The sequence below is a fragment of the Phodopus roborovskii genome, unplaced genomic scaffold (assembly GCF_943737965.1).
Source record: "Phodopus roborovskii unplaced genomic scaffold, PHOROB, whole genome shotgun sequence".
Lineage (NCBI taxonomy): Eukaryota > Metazoa > Chordata > Mammalia > Rodentia > Cricetidae > Phodopus > Phodopus roborovskii.
This window is the reverse complement of record NW_026126578.1, coordinates 12,523,243-12,543,606: the sequence shown is the minus strand read 5'-3', so window position 1 is coordinate 12,543,606 and position 20,364 is coordinate 12,523,243. Positions and strand designations below refer to the sequence as shown.

The following is a 20,364-nucleotide window of genomic DNA, read 5'->3' as shown; positions in this document are numbered from 1 at the left end:
CGGGCGCGATGGCTGCGCTCTGCGGGCTGGCGGCTCTCCGTACTGGGCGCTGTCTGTGGAGGCTTCCTGCGCGCCTGTCTGCGGGGCTCCCGGGCTGCTGGCTCCGGAGGGGCTACGTCGTGGGCCGCGCTGAGGTGAGGATGAGCGGGTTCGACCCAGATTGCAGGGCTGGTGGGCGGGAGGGCCGTGCGGGTCACTGAGCATCCCGGAGACCGTGGAGCCGCTGAACCCTTCGTCCTTCCCGGAACGCCTTCCGCCCGCTGGAAAAGTCCGTGTCCAGGGCGAACGACCCATCCCAACCCCAGATCAGCCTCGGGTGGGTTCGCAGCTCCTTTCCGCGCGCCAGAAAAGTTTCTTAGTAGTTAATTCGTTTCTCCTGTTCGAGGAGCCCTCGGATTCTTATTTCCCAAAAGGTAGCTGCTTTGAATGTGACCAGAACACTCTGTGCGGCTCAGTTGTGCAGCCTTCGAGGCAAAAAGGGGCCATTAATTAGTATTGCTAACTTTTTTGCTGTGTATGCGTGAGATGTATATGTAGGCACACATGTCGAGGGTTAGAGAACAACTTTGGGGTTCTCCCCTTCCAGAGTGTGTTCTGCGGTTGGAACTCAGGTTATGAGGCTTGCACAGCAAGCGTTTTGAACAGTTTAGCCATCTTGTTGGTCCTTAATTTTCTTTTAATTATGTGAGTTTCCGAAGATGAAAAGAATATGAATCTTATATTTTTATCTTCCAAATAACCAGTCACTGTATTTTGGTACACCCGCTTATCTCTTCCCCTTTGTGGCTGTAAGACTTTAAATCCCAGAGTTCTTATCATTTTAACCCTGAACTCTTCGTGAACCTCCAAAAGACGGTTTGAACTGAATCACAATGGTATTATCATGCCTAACAAATTCCAACTTACTTTGAAATTATAAGTGAATGGATTTGTTGTTTGTTTGTGTGAGATGACTCCCTATGTCCCTGACTGACCTGAGCTCACTCTGTAGACCAGGCTGGCCTCAAATCCTTGGTGATCTCCTGCCTCTGCCTCCTAGGTGCTGGGATTTCAGGTTCAAGTTACCAGGCCTAGTTTCAAGCAAATGGATTTTAATCTTAAACTTTCCGAATGGTGTTGCCTACATGCAGAACAGTGCTGCCTGAGTTCACAATGGGACAGAAGGGAAATTAGACTGCTGAAAGTGACAGATTTTCCTCCCGAGACCCACCACCTCTTCCTTTGGGTAGCATCTCAAGGCAAAGGTCTGCTATATTTCTCCCTAGCCATCCTTGGGGACACTCAACAGTCCTTACTGAACACCTGAAGGATCCTAAGCACAGTGTCGGTGGTGTCATTCACAGCAAGTGCGTGGGGAAATTGTGTTCCCTCATCTGTTCAGACCTGTGTGCTGATCCTCTCTGAGATGTGTAAGATGATGAAGTCAGAAAAGAACTATGGAAAAATAAAAATGTCAGGGCTGGTATGACCACTCTGTAATCTACCAAGAGTCCTAGTTAGGGCCCCATTAGGAATAGGGAAGGGCTGCAGGGATCCTGAGGGCCACTGGGTATGAATGAAGTACGCTGGATACAAGACGTATCCTGGCTACTAGGGGTAGAATGAGCTAGAAGCTGACAGTAGATGAGGTGAGAGTGTCCAGGCAGAGATCTCAGCCCCTCCGGGAACCCTTTGCTTGCTTCCAGCCCAGAAGAGTGGGAGTAAGGGCCCAGGCTTTGCCGCTGGCTCATTTGAAGTGGAGTCCTTGTAAACCAGGCCAGGAAATCTTTGGCTCATTTCTCTCAGCAGTTGGTTCTTTGATCTGGGGGAAGGAGCTGAGAAAAGAACCCAGGCCTTATACAAGTTATGTTTGGTCACATTCTTTAGTAGTTACTTTTTTCTTACACCTTTGTGGTACAGTTTTGCTAGGTAGTACCCCATTTGAAGATAGACAGCTCCTCGCAGCTTGATATAAAGATAGATAAAAGTGTTTGTTATATGTCTGGCTTGGAGCCCAGTACACTCTGTTAGGATAAGGTGTGAAGGGATCAGCCTTGGAGGCTTTTGGCAGTTTGTCTGCATATTTCCTGCATGCATGAGAGACTTGCTGAGTGTCTCCGACCGCTGTTTTCTGGTGGTCCAAAGTGATGGTATTACTGATTTATCTCCTGTTTTTCCAGTTTTCCTGCCCACCTCCAACTTGGCCAGTGGCCTAAGCCTGAGAGGCTGTGTAAGCCAGGTAAAGGAGCCAAAGATCACTCCCGGGAGCTTGTACCTACTTAGTGGAAGAGAAATTGAGTCATTATTTAGTCACTCTACTTCCTAGTTTACCTGATACAGAAAGTCTCCATTTTACTTCCTTAATTTATACCCTTTTGTTTTCCCATCTTACCTTGACTGCTGTTTCTCTGGTGTTTATGGCTGACTTTCATATATTTCACCCTTAAAAGTTGGTATTCTTTCTAATTCCCCAATTCAAAGTGTGTGTGTGTGTGTGTGTGTGTGTGTGTGTGTGTGTGTGTGTGTACATGTCTGCAGGTATAGGCAGGCCAGAGGCAGCACATCCCCTGGAGCTGAAGCTGTAGACTGTTGGGGGTGCTGTGACCAAACTTGGAGCAAGTGTTCTTAACCACTGAGCTGTCTCCCAGGTCCTGGCTTCTCCACACCTGCCCTCACAGGGTCCAAACAAGAAGTATCAGTTAGCCTTCCCCTGCCTGCCTGCCGCTCCTCTTTGGTTCACTCAGTGTGGTGTCAGCATCAATCATTGCTAGCTCAGAATTCTTTTTCAAGAAACTCTGCCTGTTTAATTTGACCCTTATATTGTATGTAAATATCAAACTCAGAATGTTCAGGGCTGGAGATATAGCTCAGTGCACAAGGTCTAAGATTCTCTCTCTCTCTAGTTTTCCCAAGAAAATGCTGCTGTTTTAGTGCTGTGTTTTCTACACTAGCTGCTCGTTCTGTTTTGTCAACTAAGGAATGGGGGACTAGAGCACTATTCATCTGTGTTGGTATTTTGGTTATTAAGACGGTCTCACTATATAGCCCTGGCTGGCCCCAACCTCCCAGTGCTAGGACTCAAGGCCTGTGACGTCACGCCTCTTCCTGTTGTGGTTTGGATTGAGTACCACTGACAGAGCTTTATGCACAGACTGTATTCTAAGTGTGACTTAACCTAGTTGGCACCAACAAAAGAGAAATGGAAGATAAGTTAGGTTAGTCCATTTGTTTTGATAATTGAGAAATATCTCTTATATTAACAGGCAGTTTATACATTAAGAAATGGAATAAGTTTTCAAAAAAGATTAGAGATTCAGAAGTAGAAATTGATCTTTTTGTTAGGGTGATAGAACCTTGGGCCTCATACATGCTAGGCAAAAACACTACCATTGAGCTATGTCTCCAGTCTTGAACATTTAAAAAATTATGTTAATAAATTTTAATAATTATGTACATTGCAAGGATAAAATGCAGTGCCAGTGGCCATGTAGGTTGACAAGTGTTTTTCAAAAACAGTTTGTCGATGTAAGTTGTATTTATAATGTTTATGTTCTTTGGCTTATTACCCCTGTTTTTAAAGACGCTAAGAAAGGTTTGCCACAACCCCATCATTTGTTAAGTAGAAGCAGGAGGATTATAAATTCAAAGGAATTGAGCTACATTATTATTATTATCCTTATTATTATTATTTTGGAGGTGATAGGGTCAATTTCCTATGGCTTTTGTCTTTTGTGTTGATTTTTGAGACAGGGATTATATAGTAGAGGCTGACCTTGAACTCTTGATCCTCCTGCCTCACCTCCTGAGTGCTGGGAATATATAGCTCTGTGCCACTCCCCCTGTTACACCCCCATCATAGCAAAATGTGGAAAAACTTAACTTTCTACATTTATTTGGGTTTTTGTTTGATTTTGTTTTTTTGAGGCAGGGTTTCTCTGTAGTTTTAGAGCCTGTCCTGGAACTCACAGAGATCTGCCTGCCTCTGCCTTTCGAGTGCTGGGATTAAAGATGTGGGCCACCACCACCCGACTCTCTCTTGTTTATATATTATTAGGGGTACACACCACACAGCACACATGTGGTGGGCAGAGGACAAACTGGGGAACTTAACTCTCTCCTTCCATCATTTGTATTCTGGGAACAAAACTCAGAGTATCAGGCTTGGTGGCAGTCAAGTGCCTTTACCTGCTGAGCCATTTCACTGACCCAAATTTATCCCGTTTTCCCATCCCATATCCATATCCATATCCCCGCCCCCCCCCCCCAGGCAGGGTCTCACTGTAGATCCCTGACTGGTCTGGAACTCATTCTGTAGACCAGGCTGGTCTCAAACTTAGAGGTCTGCCTGCCTTTGCCTCCCAAGTGCTGGGATTAAACGCTACCATTTCCCAGCTGATTTAAAATGATTTTTTTTTTAATGATACTGAGAATTAAACTTGTATTCTCAAGTATACTAGGCAAGTACACTTACCACTGAGGTATATTCCCAACCTCTAGAGCAAACTCTTAAAAGATGGCTATGGTGACAGGTGGTGGTGGCATATGCCTTTAATTCCAGCACTCTGGAGGCAGGGGCAGGAAGATCTCTGAGTTCAAGGCCAGCCTGGTCTACAGAGTGGGTTCCAGGACAGGCTCCAAAGCTACACAGAGAAACCCTGTCTCGACAAAAAAAAAAAAAAAAAAAAAAAAAAAAAATGTCATGCCTTGGTGTAGCTGAGTGGTAAAATTCTTACCTTCCCTGTGCAGAGTTTGATTTTTTTTTTTAATGTGGATCCCAGTTCCCTTTCCCTCTCTCCCTCCCTCCCTCCCTTTTACCCTCTATGCACCCTGACCACCCTCCCCTCCCATCCCTCCACCCCAATTCCATGGAGGGCAATGCCATCCATGTAGATCTGTCAAGTCATTTGAAGTAGGGACTAGGACTTCTCTCCTGTCTCTAGGTTAAGGCGGTATCCCTCCGTGGGGGATGTGTCCGCAAGGTCCTTTTGTGCACCAGGGATACATCCTGGTTCCACTGTCTGAGGTCCCCTAGACTGCTCAGACCTTCTAGCTGAGACCCATATTCAGGGGGGTCTGAGTCAGTGCCATCTGGATTCCCAGCTATCAGTCTGGGGGCCTGTTAACTCCTCCTTGTTCAGGTCAGCTGTCTCTATGTGTTTCTGCAACCTGGTCTTGTCCTCTCTCTCTGCATTTGGATTCTAGTTCGACTCAGTGTTTAGGTGTGGGTGTTTGCTTCTGTTTCCAACAGGTACTAGATGAGGGCTCCATGATGGTGAATAAGTTAGTTGTTGATCTCACTATCCAGGAAGGGCATTTATGGTAACCTTTCCACAGTTGCTCAAATTGTTAGTTGGCGGCAGTCTTGTAGTCTCTAAACCTTTTTTTAGGTTCAGCAGAGTTTGATTTTTTTAGCACTGCCAGACAAGACAAGGAGAGAAAGCAGGCCATGCTTTCCTCTCTTATTCTTTCTGACAATGACCCTTTCTAAATGACCCTTTTCCCTTCATTTCCTCTGTCTCTCATGCATTCTCTTCTCTTCCCCTCTGTACAGGGTCCTCCCACCTTTGGCTTACTATTTGACATTGATGGAGTGCTGGTTCGAGGCCACAGAGTGATCCCAGCTGCTCTGGAAGCATTCAGCAAGCTGTTAAACTCCAAGGGACAGCTGAGGGTACCTGTGGTTTTTGTCACAAATGCTGGGAACATCTTACAACATAGCAAAGCCCAGGAGTTGTCAGGCCTGCTGGGATGCAAGGTAAGAGGCAGCCAGAGCATAGAACCCAAAGGTAGGCTCCTGTTGGAACCTCTACCCTACACTTTCTTCTTCAGGTTGTGGTTTGACTGTGGCAGTAGGAGTCTTAAAGTCCCAGCCTAGATTTGTGATGACATCAATAGAGTCTTTACTCACAAGTGTACACACATGGTTGAGTGAGCACAGAAATCCTGCCCTTGGGACTGAGGGTGTAGTTCAGTGGATAAACTTTGTACCTGGCATGAAGTTCTAGAACAGGATCCTAATACGACATTACTGGCTGTGGTGGTGCACACTCATTACAGACCTTTTCAAAAGTAGGCTAGGCTACACTACATGACACCCTATTTCAGGGAGAGGGGGAGATGACAGGAGTATTTGTTTTTGAGACAGTGGCTTGTATGTCTGAAGTAGTAGTTAATGACTCCAGACATCTGACTCCACTTCATTAATCTGGGAATCACAGCTGTGCACTGCCTACGTGGTGTATGTACTGGGGATTAAACACAGGGCTTCATGCATGCTAGGTAAGCACTCTGCCAGCTGAGCTGCATTCCCAGCCCAGCAGTTTAGTGTGCTGTCTTCATGACTTTTCTAGATGTTTGGCTCCAGAAAGCAAAGATCATATTTGTTCAGCATTCCACAGTACAGATGGGGCTGTGCAATAACAGCTCTTGTTGACAATAATAGTATGTATAAGCTGATAACAAGTACCTGAGAAACTGAGGCAGGAGGATTGGGAGTTGTAGATGGCTCGGGCTGCATACTGAGACCTTGCGTCAGAGAAATAACAAAAATCCCACCCATCTACACAGCCAGCAGCTGTGCAGCTCCGTGAGGGCTGTCCTCCAAAAGCCAAGCATCTTTGCCCCTTTGCAGTTCCTTGCTGTATAAGATGGGTACCTGCTTGGTAAGGGTGAACTTAGTTTTGAGAAGGGGTTCTTTGTAACCAAGAGAGTCAATAAAGGGCCCCCAAAAGCATTCTGAGGAGCCTGGTGTGGTCGTGCATACCTCTGTGATCTTGGCACATAGGAAACTGAGGAAAGATTAACCACAAGTTTTAGCCAGCTTGAGCTGTTTAATGAGACCCCCCCCAACTCAAAATAATAATTCTGGGTAAAAGTGCATTGTTGAAGATAGTGTAGATGTTGAAAAGCTAAATCTTGGGAGCTGGGGAGGTGGGTCAGTGGGTCAAGTGCTGGAGTTCCATTTGGAATGCCAGGCTTGGTAGCGTCTCTGTAATTCCAGGGTTGGGGAAGGGTTGGAGACAACTGTATCCCCGAGGCTCGCTGCCCAGCCAGTCTAGCCTATTAGCCAGTCTGGCAAAACAGAGGGCTCCAGGCTGAGTGAGAGACTCAATAAGGTGGAGAGTGACTGAGAAAGACACCCAGCGCTGACCTCTGGCTCTCCACAACGTCCTGGTTCAGTGCCCAGCCCTGGAAAGCTAAGTTTTTAAGTAGGACTGAAAACTGTCAAGGTCCACGACAGTTTTTGTTGTTGTTGTTGTTGCTGTTTGTTTTTTATGACATTAACAAAGAATATGTCTGTAAAGCCTGTGGTATCCAAGTGAAGGATTAAGAAATTTTAGGGATGGGATTGGAGAGATGTTAAGAGAGAACCAGGTTCAATTCCCAGCACTTACATAGTAGCTCACAACTGTCTGTAACTACAGTTCCAGGGGGTCTGGCACCCTTGCACAGATAATGCATGCAGGCAAAACACCAATGCACATAAAATTAAATAAATTTTTAAAAAAGAAAGAAATCTCAGTACTCCAAGCTAAGCCCAGCATTGTTGGTGGTCAGATCTTACATCTGACAATGCTTCTCTTGTTTTGTATGTTGAGGATTAATTTAGGTACACGACCCCCACCCCACTCATTCATGCTGGGCTAGCACTCTGTCACTGGCTGTGTTCCCAACCCAAGGTAAGTTCTCATTCCTATTTGTCTAAGTCTTGGAAAATGTCAGGTGCAGGAAAAACTTTCACAACTCAGCTTGTAGAGAACGTGCCCCCCACCCCAGTGACAGAACTCATTCGCCTGTCTCCCTGTTACTTTCTCTCAGTCTATATCATCCCCTGCTTTCCTGTTTCTTGGTTATCTCTATAGGTGGATCCAGACCAAGTCATTCTCTCTCACAGCCCCATGAAACTCTTCTTACAGTACCACAACAAGCGGATGCTAGTGTCTGGGCAGGGACCGCTGGTGGAAAACGCCAGAGCGTATCCTTTTCGTTCTGCATGAGAGGTAGTGCAGGCTTGGGTGCCATAGATAGGAGGTGGGCTCTTGGGGAACAAAGATGGGTCCTTTGTGTGGTCAGTCCTTGTGCCTGGTAACGCCAGGTCACATACCACCTCATCAGAGCCATCTGCAGAGGTTAATGTACACAGCCCTGAGTCTTGACCCTGGATAGTCTTCATCTTTTGTGTCTTGAGTTAAAAACTCAGGAATCTCTAAGTGAACAAATACCTCTTGGGGTGACTACATGTGGGAGTTTTGTTCCAGCCTTCATCCTTTTCAGCTCCCTTTTGATCACATGCACTCAGAAAGCAACGGCCATGATCTCTGTTCTTGTGCAGCTTATTCCTGTGCCCCAGATGCTTCCTGGGCACCATGCTGGGCTGTGCTCTAAGGCAGGTCAGGGACCCAGGTAAGAACATTGGGAATGTGACTTAGTCAGGGAATTCATACTTGAAAAGGGAAGAACATACCCAAAACCAGTAAAAGAATGTTTAAGCCAACAGGTCTTATTGGATTCTCTAGAGGAACAGAACCAATAGAATGAACATATATTATAAATGGAGATTTACTAGCTTGACTTACACAGTAGAGGCTGGGTAGTTCAACAGTGGCCATCTACTACTAGAGAGCCTGAGAACTCTGTAGCTGCCCAGTCCACAACACTTGATCCTCAGCACTGGCATTGTTCCTGGAGAGAGCTTCAGTGCAAGCTGGAATTCCTCAGACCTCTCCAAAAGGTACCCCCTACTCTGGGGAGGACACCCCCAGTTAACTTTTCCTGATTCATGTCTCTTGGTTGGATGTGGATCCAGTCAAGATGACAGTCATCGAGGCCTGGGAAGCTAGCTCAGCTGTGAGGGTACTGCCACCATGCCTCACCTGCTTGTGCACATCAGGACCCACACAGTGAAAGGGGGAACTGACTCCATGGTTGTCCTCTCACGTCCATAACCCCACAAGGAAGTGTAACTTTAAAAAATACTGTTACAGCTAGGATGAAGCTCAGTTGTAGAGTATTTGTCATGTATGAGCCCTGGGTTTGAATCCCAGGTCCTATGAAGGAAGGATGGCATAAGGCCAAGGAGATGGCTCAGTGGGTAAAAGCACTTGCCTCTAAGCTGAAGTAGTTGAGTTAGATCTCCAGGTCCCACACAGTGGAGGGAGAGGACTGACTACTGAAGTTGTCCTCTGATATCCACACGTGTCCCCTCCCCAACTATCTAAGTGTATTGTGAAGAAATGAGAAGATGGGATGCATCTGGAGGCTGCCAAGACTGAGAGTTGTAGGCTCTAAGCATTGAAATGTAGAGGGGAACTACCTCTGGAGCAGGAATGGCCTGTAGCGTCACAGGTGGTTTGGTGGTGCCCTGGGAGGTGAGTAAGACTTCCTAGGAAGGCAAGGTAGGCAGGTCAGTTGGGCATTAGAGAACAGAAGGGTAGGCGGGGGCTGAAAGTCTTGGGGTTAGCTCAGCAGTGTTGAGCCAGTGCAGCCTCCATTGCTGCAGGGTGGAGCTCTTAGAATAGTCGTCCGTGGAGATTGGTTTCGAGTCATCTGAAAAACTGTCTAGTTAAGATTGCAGGATGGAATCAGGGAAAGAAAGACGGCAGTAGATCTTAGAGGAGAGCAGGTTAGAGTCAGCTTGGTCTTCTGCATGACGGCCGTACCTTGCTGAATGGGGTGTCTGTTAGAGGGAACTAATTCTTTGTGGCCATTGTGTGACCTTTCCTCCAGTGGCTTAATGACCCAGTCAGTTCATTGGGTTACCTTATATAGGGGTGTGGGTGAGAGGTAGCTACTTCACCAAAAGACCCACAAGGAGAGCCTAGGGTGGCGTGACTGGTGAAGTCGCATCCCTGAGCACTCTGCACAGCTTGCAGGCAGTGTGGCTGGTGGGTGTCTCAGAATGTTATATAACCTCACAGGAGAGGGAAGTGTGAGGGTGGGGAGGGAGCTTGTGGCTCTGCTAACTTTCAGGGATTGCCACCTTCCTGTTTCAGCCCAGAGGAAATAGCTATTCACCAGTTACTTGACTTTGCCCAGCTCCCAGCCAGAGGAGTCTCCTCCCAACTCAGTACTCAGGGCTGCACTACGTATGGAGCACCAGTTTGAATGGGCCCTGAGCGAGGTATAAGGTCCTGGAGTATACAGTGGGGTTTTGGCCTCTATTCTCTGGGCCTTGCTGGGATCCGGTACCTGGAATGTACCCTAGTGGGAGGGAACACAAGGGATTGCACTGATGTTGCATGCGTCTGCTCTGCTTATGCAGTCACAGCCTGCCACTTGGTGCCTGTGGGACTTATGATAGCTGCCTGCCTACTGTGGTCAGGACTGGGTCTGGTTCTGCTCACTTGTGAACTGATGTGTCTATAAAAGCATCTTCCTCAGAACGGTGTAGCTTTGCTTCCCTGATCTTACTCCAGACTAGGCTTCCAGAATGTGGTGACGGTAGATGAGCTACGATTCGCCTTCCCAGAGCTGGACATGGTAGACCTTGAGCGGCGGCCGAAGACCACGGTAATAAGGACAGGGTGGGTCACTTCACCCTCCACAGTATCTCTGGGGTCTTTGGTTGTCTTCCTACTCCCTGTGTTGGTTCTACTTGTTGATCTTGCTACTCTTATGCTAGGAGCTACATTTTGTTCTATGGGTGCTTTTGCACTGGTCTTCTTGGAGAGGTGTCTGACCAAGAATTGTGTTCCTTGGGTAGATAAGAATGGCCTCACACCTTTCATCTCAACATTCGGGAGGTAGAGGCAGGTGAATCTTGGTGAGTTCGAGGCCAGCCTGGTCTACAGAGAGAGTTCTAGGACAGCCAGGGCTGTTACACAGAGAACCTCTATCTTGAAAAAACAAAAACTAATAAATAAATAAGAGAATGACCAAGAGAAGCAGTGAGCTCCACGCCCTTGCCTTCTGCTTTGTTGTAACATTTTTCTCCAGTTATCAGTGCTGCTACTGGTAGCTTTCCCCGGTTTTCTTGAGGGAATCAGTGACCTTTGTACGTTACTCACTGCTGTTCCTTTACCCTGATGCACAGTACAAAGAGGCGGCCTTGTGAGGAAAAAACACTGATGTGTCTATGTCCTCCCACTGCCTTTGGTGTCTAGCTCATATTTGAAAAAAAAAAAAAGTAGCTTGATTGCTTTTTGGTGGTCAAACCCAGGGTTCTACCTGCTTGGGAAGTCTGCCGCTAAGTCTATGATTTCTTGTTTCTTGAGACTGTCGGTTCCAGGCCACTCATTGACCTTTGGAGTATGACTCTTAAGATGTCCTTTGCCCCATTCCTTTTGAAAATTCACATATGATTTAATAGCTTATATCAGCAATTTAGGATTTGATGTAATACAATTATAGACAAATAAGCTTACTTCATTTATTTAATAGAAAATAAGTTCTCCCTCCAGGGTTTTCTAGTTATAGAACAGATCCTTTGAGAGCTTTCTCTTGAGTCACTAAAATTCTGAGCAGAACCAGACTATAGCGTGGGAACACATCTCAGAATGCTCCCAGGCTGAGCGCCACACAGGAGAGGTGACTCACCTCAGAGGCAAGACTACAATGGCCCAGGGAGAAATGGGCCCAAGGCTGACAGAGAGAAATCCTCTAGAGCTGGCATAAACATAAGAGAGTCCTTGTGCTCAGAGAGCCCCTCTCTCACAGGCTGTTTCTTCCTTCAGCACCCTGATTCTAGATTCTAGAGGCTCCTGCTTGACCAGGACCTTGTTTCCCACCCTGACTGGAGAAGCACAGCTGGCCACTGCCCCTCAGCCTGTTGAGCCCAGTCTGTGCCTTGTGTTTCCTTTGCTCATCTCCTTCCTAAGTTCTCTCTACTTCTCGGCTTGGGCTGGTCCTTGGAGGTGGTCTCTCACCTGTGTGGAGTCTGTGTGTCCTGCTACTCAACTCTAGAGACTGGATACTCCAGGACTGGAAAGTGACTAGCATTGATGGGCCTCTTCTTGTCTTTTGGCAGCACCTGAGGAATGACTTCTCTGCCATTGAAGGTAAAAGAGTCGTGTGCCTGGGTAGACGTGGGTTCCTCGTTGTCCCTCTCTGCTCTCGGATTCTTAGGCAGATAGTGTTGAGGGTGGTACTGCACACCAGTGCCTGAGACACATGGGTTCTAGCCCTGGCTGTCCACTCAGTACTCTGAGACATGTATTGGTAATTTGTCTATCTCCACAGTGCTTGTGGTATTGTGTTGGAGAACTGTAAGCCCAGCAGCTCCAGAGTAAATAGGTACTGACAGTCTAGTCCAGTGTTGCTTAGCTCTCCCCTTGGACAACAAAGACATTGAACATCTTGTTGCCATCCTGAAGTAAAATAACTTTCCCATGACCTATATCAGAAAGTAATCAGTGGCCAGTGTGGTGGTTCATATTTGTAGTCTCCTACTTTCCGGGGCTGAATTGAAGGATTTGAGTTCAAGGCTCCACAGTGAGACACTTATCTCAAACCCAAACAAAGTATTTAGTGCGGTATAATGTCCTCACTGTACCCAGAGTGAAAAGAAAATGTTCTGGTGAGAAGATTGCAAATGTTTCAGTATGTTATATTTATCTGAGAAGTAAAACGATTGCTCTAAACAGAGTGAGCAGAAATGTTCCAACAATAGATACAGACTGTGTTTACAGATGCCGTACAGGTATGTGGGCAGAATTGCCATTAGTGAATTGTTTTCTCAAATGGAAAACAATTCTTGGTAATTTTTTGTTTGTTTGTTTTTGTTTTTCCAAGACAGGGTTTCTCTGTGTAGCTCTGGCTGTCCTGGAACTCACTTTGTAGACCAGGCTGGCCTAAAACTTAGAGATCCTCCTGTCTTTGCCTCCCAAGTGCTGGGATTAAAGGCATGCATCACCACTGTAAATTTTCAAGAAATATTAGGAGTCTCTTGATGGTATGTTCATTTAAAAAATTGTTAAACTGTACAAAAATATTTTGTAAGGCTGGAGAGATGTCTTAATGATTAAGAACATGTAACGCTCTTGCAGACCTAGGTTTGAGTCCCAGTACCCACAGGATAGCTCACAACCATCTGTAAATCCAATTCCAAGGAATCTAATGCTCTCTTCCGGTGTCCACAGACTTGTACCAGGTATGCACATGCATGTACATAATACATGCTGGCAAAACACTCATACACATAAAATTAGAAAATAATAATTAATTGAAATGCTTTGTGATTAGATATTAGATGGAGTTGTTGGCCAGGCAGTGGTGGCACACAACTTTAATCCTAGCACTTGGAAGGCAGAGCCTGGTGGATCTCTGTGAGTTTGAGGCCAGCCTGGTCTACAGAGCCATTTCCAGGACAGCCAGGGCTGTTACACAGAGAAACCCTGTCTTGAAAAAGAACAACAAAACAAAACAAAAAGGTAGAGTTGCTCTAACAGTTATGGATGTGCTATTCTTCTCCATGAATGCTGGGTGGGACCTCAGATACTGCTAGAAAGGACAGTTCTTGCCTGTGTGAAGTCCTCATCTGCTGAGTGTTCTATTGTGGCAATCAAAAATATGTCCTAGAACTCATTCTATAGACCAGGCCAGCCTCGAACTCAGAGAGCCACCTTCCTCTACCTCCTGACTGCTGGAATTAAAGGTGTACGCCCAGCTGTCATTTTTATTTTTATCTATATATGTGTCTGTGTATATGCCACATGTTTTCAGGTTCCCGTGGAGGCCAAAAGAGGGTATTGGATCCTTGGAGTGGGAGTCACAGGTGGTTGTGACCCCTTGGACATGAGAGCCGGGTGTTGAACTTAGGTCCTCTGCAAGAACAGCAAGTATTTCAACCACTGTGCTCTCTCTCCAGCCCCTTACTTTGTTTTTTTTTTTTTGAGGCAGAGGTCTCCCTCTGTAATCCAGACTGGCCTCAGCTTTGTAGTCCTGCTTCAGCATTCTAAATGCCGGGATTACAGTTGTGAGCCAAGATGCCTGGCTGGAAACTTACACTCTTTTTGGAGAAAAGATCTCATGTAGTAACCACTGGCCTCTGATTTGTGGGTAGCTGAGGGTAACTGAGCTACTTATCCTGTCTCTACTTCCCAAATAATTGTGCTGTAGGTGTATGCTACCATGCCAGCCAGTCCTTCATAGTTGTTTGTTTGTTTGTTGCTAGGGCCAGGATTTAGGGCCTTGTTTGTCCTAGGCATACACTTGGTTTCTGAGCCATACATGCTTCCAGGGCCTATGGTCCTTTTCATCTCAAATGTAGTTGAGTCAACTGAGGTTTAGCAGCGAGTAACTGCCACAGGGTTAGGATTGGAGCCCAGGGCTCCCCTCATTCCAAGTTCTGCTTGACTGTTAGGTTCAGAGAGAGAGCCAGCCCCTGGTGAGGACAGCAGTACTTGTGTGGTGAGGTGTGCTGGGTAGAGTTCCATCATCATCAGCAGCAGCAGCAGCAGCAGCAGCAGCAGCATGAGATCTGCTGCTCCTGTGAAACAGAAGTGAACAGAAAGGACAGCCGTAAGGTGCTCCTTGCTGGGCCCTGAGTTTGTTCACCCAGGGTGTACTGGGCTGTGGCTTGGTCAGGGTTGCTCAGGGAACCATACTCTCGTCCAGATGTGCCCCTTAGTGAAGACCTCTAGCTCTGGGTAGGTATTACTAACTGGCCTCTGTTGTCTCTGAAGGGCCTTCCACCTACCCACCACGAAGGGCAGGCCAAGTGCCCTGCTCCCTCATCCCTATGCATTTGATTTTTAGGGGTTCTTCTTCTTGGGGAGCCAGTCCGCTGGGAGACAAGTCTACAGCTGATTTTGGATGTCCTCCTTAGCAATGGAAATCCTGGGACTGGCCTGGTGACAGTTCCATATCCCCACCTTCCTGTCCTGGCTAGCAACATGGATCTCCTGTGGATGGCTGAAGCCAAGATGCCCAGGTGAGGACACAGTATCCCTGACTTTAACCTCATAAGCCCTGTAGTACCACACTAACCTGGCCTCTGAGAGTAAGAGCTTTCAAGAGTTACTTGTCAGTTATTAAACTAAAACTGCAAATTATTGAGCATGAAGATATCTTGAGTGTTTTTTAACATGCATGCATGTTCCCTGCTGATCTGAGAATACATCCATCAAACAGGTAGTTTTAAGGTATATTGATGGGTATATATTCAAGATTCTTCCTTCTTGCTTCCATATGTGAGCCTAGAATGGGAAAGGTGGGATTATAAACCAGGTGGGATATTCCCATGGTATAGAGCCAAGAACTGAGACCAATGGTGTGGCACTGATGTGTGGCCTTCAGGTTACCTTGCTGTGAAGCTCTTAGTCCGGAATTTAGTGTCTTCTCACTCTTACATGGTAAGCAAAGGGTGTCCTAGACCCAAGATAGCCCCAACAAGAGGCAGGACTTCCTTTCTGTGTTATTATTCTCTTCTGCTTTTTTTTTTTTTTTTTTTTTTTCTGTGAGCTAGGATGGCACCATGTAGCTCAAATTGACTTCAGTTCTTCCTGACTCAGCTCTCCCCTAGTTCCTGTCACATATAAAGTATATTCTGTAGATAGATTTGGTGTTCTCTCTCTCTTTTTTTTAATTTAAGATTTGTTTATTATATATACAGTAGTACTCTGTCTGCATGTACCCCTGCAGACCAGAAGAGGGCACCAGATCCCATTACAGATGGTTGTGAGCCACCATGTGGTTGCTGGGAATTGAACTCTCCAGTCCAGTGTTTTCTCTGTTATTCATAGTTAGGACATGTTGATTCTAGGTGGGGATCAGGTGGGAGGTCTATGTAGCTGTGAATGGAAAAGCAAGGGGAAAACCAGTTTATAGACCAGATTTGAGATGAGTTTCCATTCAAAAGAAGACATATTTGAGATTTTTTTCACACTTTTTTTTTTTTTTTTTTTTTTGGTTTTGTTTTATTGAGACAGGGTTTGCTTTGGAGCCTGTCTTGACACTCGCTCTGTAGACCAATCTGGCCTCAAACTCACAGAGATCCACCTGCCTCTGCCTCCCGAGTGCTGGGATTAAAGGCGGGCACCACCAATGCCCGACATCACATGATTATTTTTGTGTCTCTAGAGACAGGGTCTCACTCTGTACCTTTGACTTGTCTGTGACTCAGAGTAGCCTTAAACTCATGATTACCTTCTGCCCACTTCCTCCTGAGTGCTGGGGTTACAGGTGTGTGCCACCATGGCTGACTGTTTCCTCAGTCATCTCAAAGTTAGCTGGATGCAGTGGTTCACAGTGGCAACTCTGGCACTGAGAAGACTGAGGCAGGAAAATCACGTGTAACACCAGCCTTAGACCAGCCTGAGACACAGCAAAACCCTGCTTCACAGGATAGAACAAAGGAACAAAAAGAAAGTGGAATTCTTTTGTTGTTGTTGTTGTTTTGTTTGAGATAGGGTTTTACTGTTTATCCTTGTTTGGCCTGGAGCTCACAGAGATCTGTCTGCCTCTCCCAAGTACCAGGGAGTGCATCACCACACCCAGCCAGAAAATGGGATTTGTGTGTAAATGAGTGATATTTAATGCCACACCAAGCACAGTGACTACAAGGTTTTGGCTTAGCACCGAGGGTGGAAGATAAAAATACTTTACACAAGGTAGTTTATTGCTTTCTCACTACAAGAAGTATGGTTGGAAATCTGGGGCCTGCGTTCAGTCTCTCCTTTATTAAGGACACACAGGTCTTCAGCATAATCCTGAATCCTTGTGTAGAATCCAGAATGACTGCCTTACGTATCAGCTATCATATTAGCATTTCAGGTAGCAGGAAGCAGTATGTGGCACAGTTAGCTTGCAACACTGACAGAATACCCAAGTAAACAACTTAAAAGGAGGAAGATTGACTTTGGCCCTGTTGATTTGGAGCCTGTGGTGACCAGAACTTTGTGATGGGTAGAATATCGTGGAATAAAAATCTGCTCCCCTTGTGATAGCTGGTGAGCAGAAGGGTAGAGAGATAGGCAGGTGCATGCTGCCAATGACCTGTTTCCTGTCAGCCTCCACTTCCTGAAGATTCCACCACCTCCCAATGTGTCAATAACTAGCAACCGTGTAAGATCCAAACCATAACAAGGACAGACAAGAGCATGCCCTTCCTTGTTTTAAGTTAGTGGCCCTTCCTTGTGTAGTTGAGACATTGACCATTTCTAGCTTCAAGGGAGCCAGTGAGCACACTCCATACCTAGTAGCCAGTATGCTTCACTGGAAATTGATGTTAACAACGACTGGAAGGGTGGCAGGCAGCGGTTATGGAGCAGCATCTAACCCCATTTAGTGAAGGTTTAGGGGCCTGGTGAGATGGTGTAATGGTTAAATGCCGCTACCAAGCATGATGAACTGAGTGTGATTCTTGGGACCCACATAAAGGTGAGATGAGAGAATTGACTCCTACAGCTGTCACTGAGGCTCACAGCAGCACACGTGCATAGGTAATAATAACTAGAAAAACAAAATAAAAGTGAGGCGATTAGGGTTGTGACCCTAGTTTTACTACCCTGGGAAAACTGCCTGTCCTTGCCTCAGTTCTTCAAGTATAATGGCTGCAGAGAGGGGAATTGTGGTTGGATGCATGAAGACAACTCAGAGAATGGCAGGTGGCCTGAAGGCTGGATTGCTGAGATCTCTTTTTGGGCAGGTTTGGTCATGGCACATTTCTGCTGTGCTTGGAAACCATCTACCAGAAAGTAACAGGCAAGGAGCTGAAATACGAGGGCTTGATGGGCAAACCCAGCATCCTTACTTATCAGTACGCAGAGGACATAATCAGGCAGCAGGCTGAGAGACGGGGCTGGTCTGCCCCCATCAGGAAGCTCTATGCTATAGGGTAAGTCCATTATATCTTCATCTCCCATGGCTTCCTTTTCTCATCCACCCACACCACCCTGGCTCCCTGCAGCTGAGTCACACCACTCCCAGACTGATCTCTGTTCTGGTGGCTTTGCAACATTAAAATTGGGTTTTCTCTTTTCTTCTCGGTATTGCTGCCCTACCAGTGATAACCCTGTGTCTGACGTCTATGGTGCCAACCTATTCAACCAGTACCTGCAAATGGCAAAGCATGGAGAGAAGGGACATGGGGCTGGTGGGTACCAGAAGCAGCGGCCTTCAACAACCCAGAGCTGTGCCTCCATTCTGGTATGCACTGGCATACACAATTGTCAGGACCCAGGCCCCGAAGGGCCGACTTCTGGAGGAGCAGAGCTTCCATTCCACGGGCACCGAGACTTCCGCTTCAGTGCAGAGCTCCTAGAGGCATCCCACGTTGTCCATGATGTGAATGAAGCTGTGCAGCTGGTTTTCCATCGGGAGGGCTGGGCATGAGAGTAAGGAGTAAGGCAGAGGCAAGGGACTATTGGGCCCTTCGCCTTAGGGAATCCTGCGTGCCAGGCTGTGGGCCAGGTCACAGGCATCAAGTCCCAGCCTGGCCCCTTGCCACTAGAATGAAGAAGACTGAAGCTTTAGATGCTATAGAATGACCTTTGGGCAGCATTTCAGGAGGGGGGATGGATTTCTGACCCTTCCTGTGTCTGAAGTCTGACCTCATGCCGTTTCCTTTACCTCTGTGCCTCAGTGTCCTCCTCTCAGTGAGGACTTTTCCCCCCAAGACAGGGTTTCACTATTGCAGCTCTGGCTGTCCTAGAACTCGCTTTGTAGACCAGGCTGCCCTTGAACTCACAGACATCTGCCTTCCTCTGCCTCCTGAGTGCTGGGATCAAAAGTGTGTGCCACCACACCTGCCTCAGTGAGGACTTCTAACAACAGGGACAGTGTGAAATTATTTGGAAACTTCTGGAGAGCCTTTGTTCTCACCGAAGGAACCTCTGCATGCCAGTGAGATGTGTACTGATAACACTCTTAGTAGTTTTCACTGTGTTTTAGAGTATTGCCCACAGACTTTGTGGGTTTTTTTTTTTTTTTTTAAATAAAAACTATCCTAATATTTGTAACGTTGTGTCTTGTGAAGCTTTGGGATGTACTAGAAGTCCTGGGGGCGGGGCACATGGTAGTCTTCCTAGAGGCAGAAAAATTTGTGGCGTTTCATCCCTTAAGTAAGTTGTTTCCTCTTGTATTTCTGTTCTTCCTCTCACCCAGGCAGGGCTGACTAAGAGTGAATTACTCTGGTTTTGGCACATGCTTCGCAACTTGGTGTGGAAGAGGGACATTGTTCATGTCTGTGCTGAGGGCTTTTCCATAGTGAGCCCAGAAGTCTGTCCCCAAAGAGTAATCCTACTCCAGTTTGGCCTTGTTTGTCTCATCCATAACCTTGATATTTGTCAAATTTCCTATTGCTGTACTTTGAATGTTGACTGCCTTTCAAAGATCCCCAGCATGATGTTAAAAATTAGATTTGGTGGCACATGGCCTTCTTAGCATTCTGGATGCTGAGGCAAGAGGATTTTGAGTTTGAGGACAAATTAGAACACATAGCATAATACTGTCTCAAGAAGTAAGAATTAAAAACAAACAAAAAACCCTGACTAAGGACCTGTTTTACTACAGTAGTCATTTTCATAGGACACTAACTCATGACTCTGTTCCCTTCCTTTCCCCATCCCTCTCCTCCCTTCTCGTCTTGTCTTCCTTGAAGCCTGATTGTCTGTTTTCACCTCCCAAGTGCTGAGGTTACAGAGGTGTGCCACCAGGCTCTGCTCATTTTTCTTAAAATACTGTTGGCTACACCTGATTAACTTCTTGACACCTCTGGGTGCTTCCTTGTTTATTGGTGAGGGGGCAAAGGCAATTGAGAGAGTGACCAGGGGGATAAGAGAATGGAGAGCTGGCATCCTAGAGGCTGAAGGAAGAAGTTGGCTGTCCACTCCCTGAGGACCAGGCCTTAACCATGCACAGGTGCACCCACTTTAGCCTCTCACAAATGATCCCGTTTCCTCTGCTGCCTCCCTGAGGCTCCTCATTGCCGGGGCCAGAGGCTTGAAGTCATACTTCCTTATTTCCCACATCAACTTTGCTCTGTATGTGTCTAGCGTGGAAGTGTTGCTCACCTTGGCCACCTGCCCCTACTGAGGTCCCTAGCTTCTTGTGGCCAAGGATGGAATGAGAAAAAGAAACACAGGAAAAAGCTTTGGTTATTGAACTGAGCTCTGTAATGGAGAAGCTGCAGCACTTGATAAGCGCAGCAAGTTAATTACATGTAGTTGAACAGAGGAGTGGATAATTGCATACAGCTGAACAAGGAGATGGGGTTATTGCATACAGATAAAGAGGCAGAGTTACTGTGTCAGCTGAACAAGCAGGCAGCCCTAGCCACTCTGGGTAGGGGCAGTCTTAAGGCTGTAAGTACCCCAGAGGAGAAAGCTATGGTGGACATTCTGTGCAGATACATTAACATCTGCACATGGACCAGAGGAAAGCTTTGCTATCCTTTAGCCTCACCTGGGGGTAGGGTTGGGGTTGCACCTCTCCCATGGGTCTGAGCCT

General features: G+C 46.6%; 1 protein-coding gene across 1 annotated transcript; it reads left to right on the top strand.

The window, feature by feature from the left end:
- The first annotated feature begins 8 nt into the window (after positions 1–8).
- Hdhd5 (haloacid dehalogenase like hydrolase domain containing 5) lies at positions 9–18,875 on the top strand. Its single transcript, XM_051203599.1, has 8 exons — positions 9–134; positions 5,531–5,734; positions 7,842–7,954; positions 10,395–10,488; positions 11,945–11,975; positions 14,674–14,848; positions 17,564–17,752; positions 17,922–18,875. Exons 1-8 carry the CDS (start codon positions 9–11, stop codon positions 18,247–18,249), a joined length of 1,260 nt encoding a protein of 419 aa, XP_051059556.1. The 3' UTR covers positions 18,250–18,875.
- The last annotated feature ends 1,489 nt before the right edge of the window (positions 18,876–20,364 follow it).

What these genes read in the sequence shown, in the direction of transcription:
- Hdhd5 (XM_051203599.1), top strand. Translation starts at nt 9, where the DNA reads ATGGCTGCGCTCTGCGGGCTGGCGGCTCTCCGTACTGGGCGCTGTCTG. An exon ending in AGCGGCGGCCGAAGACCACG is followed by an intron (nt 10,489 to 11,944) that starts GTAATAAGGACA and finishes GTCTTTTGGCAG; the next exon opens with CACCTGAGGAATGACTTCTC. An exon ending in GCTGAAGCCAAGATGCCCAG is followed by an intron (nt 14,849 to 17,563) that starts GTGAGGACACAG and finishes CTTTTTGGGCAG; the next exon opens with GTTTGGTCATGGCACATTTC.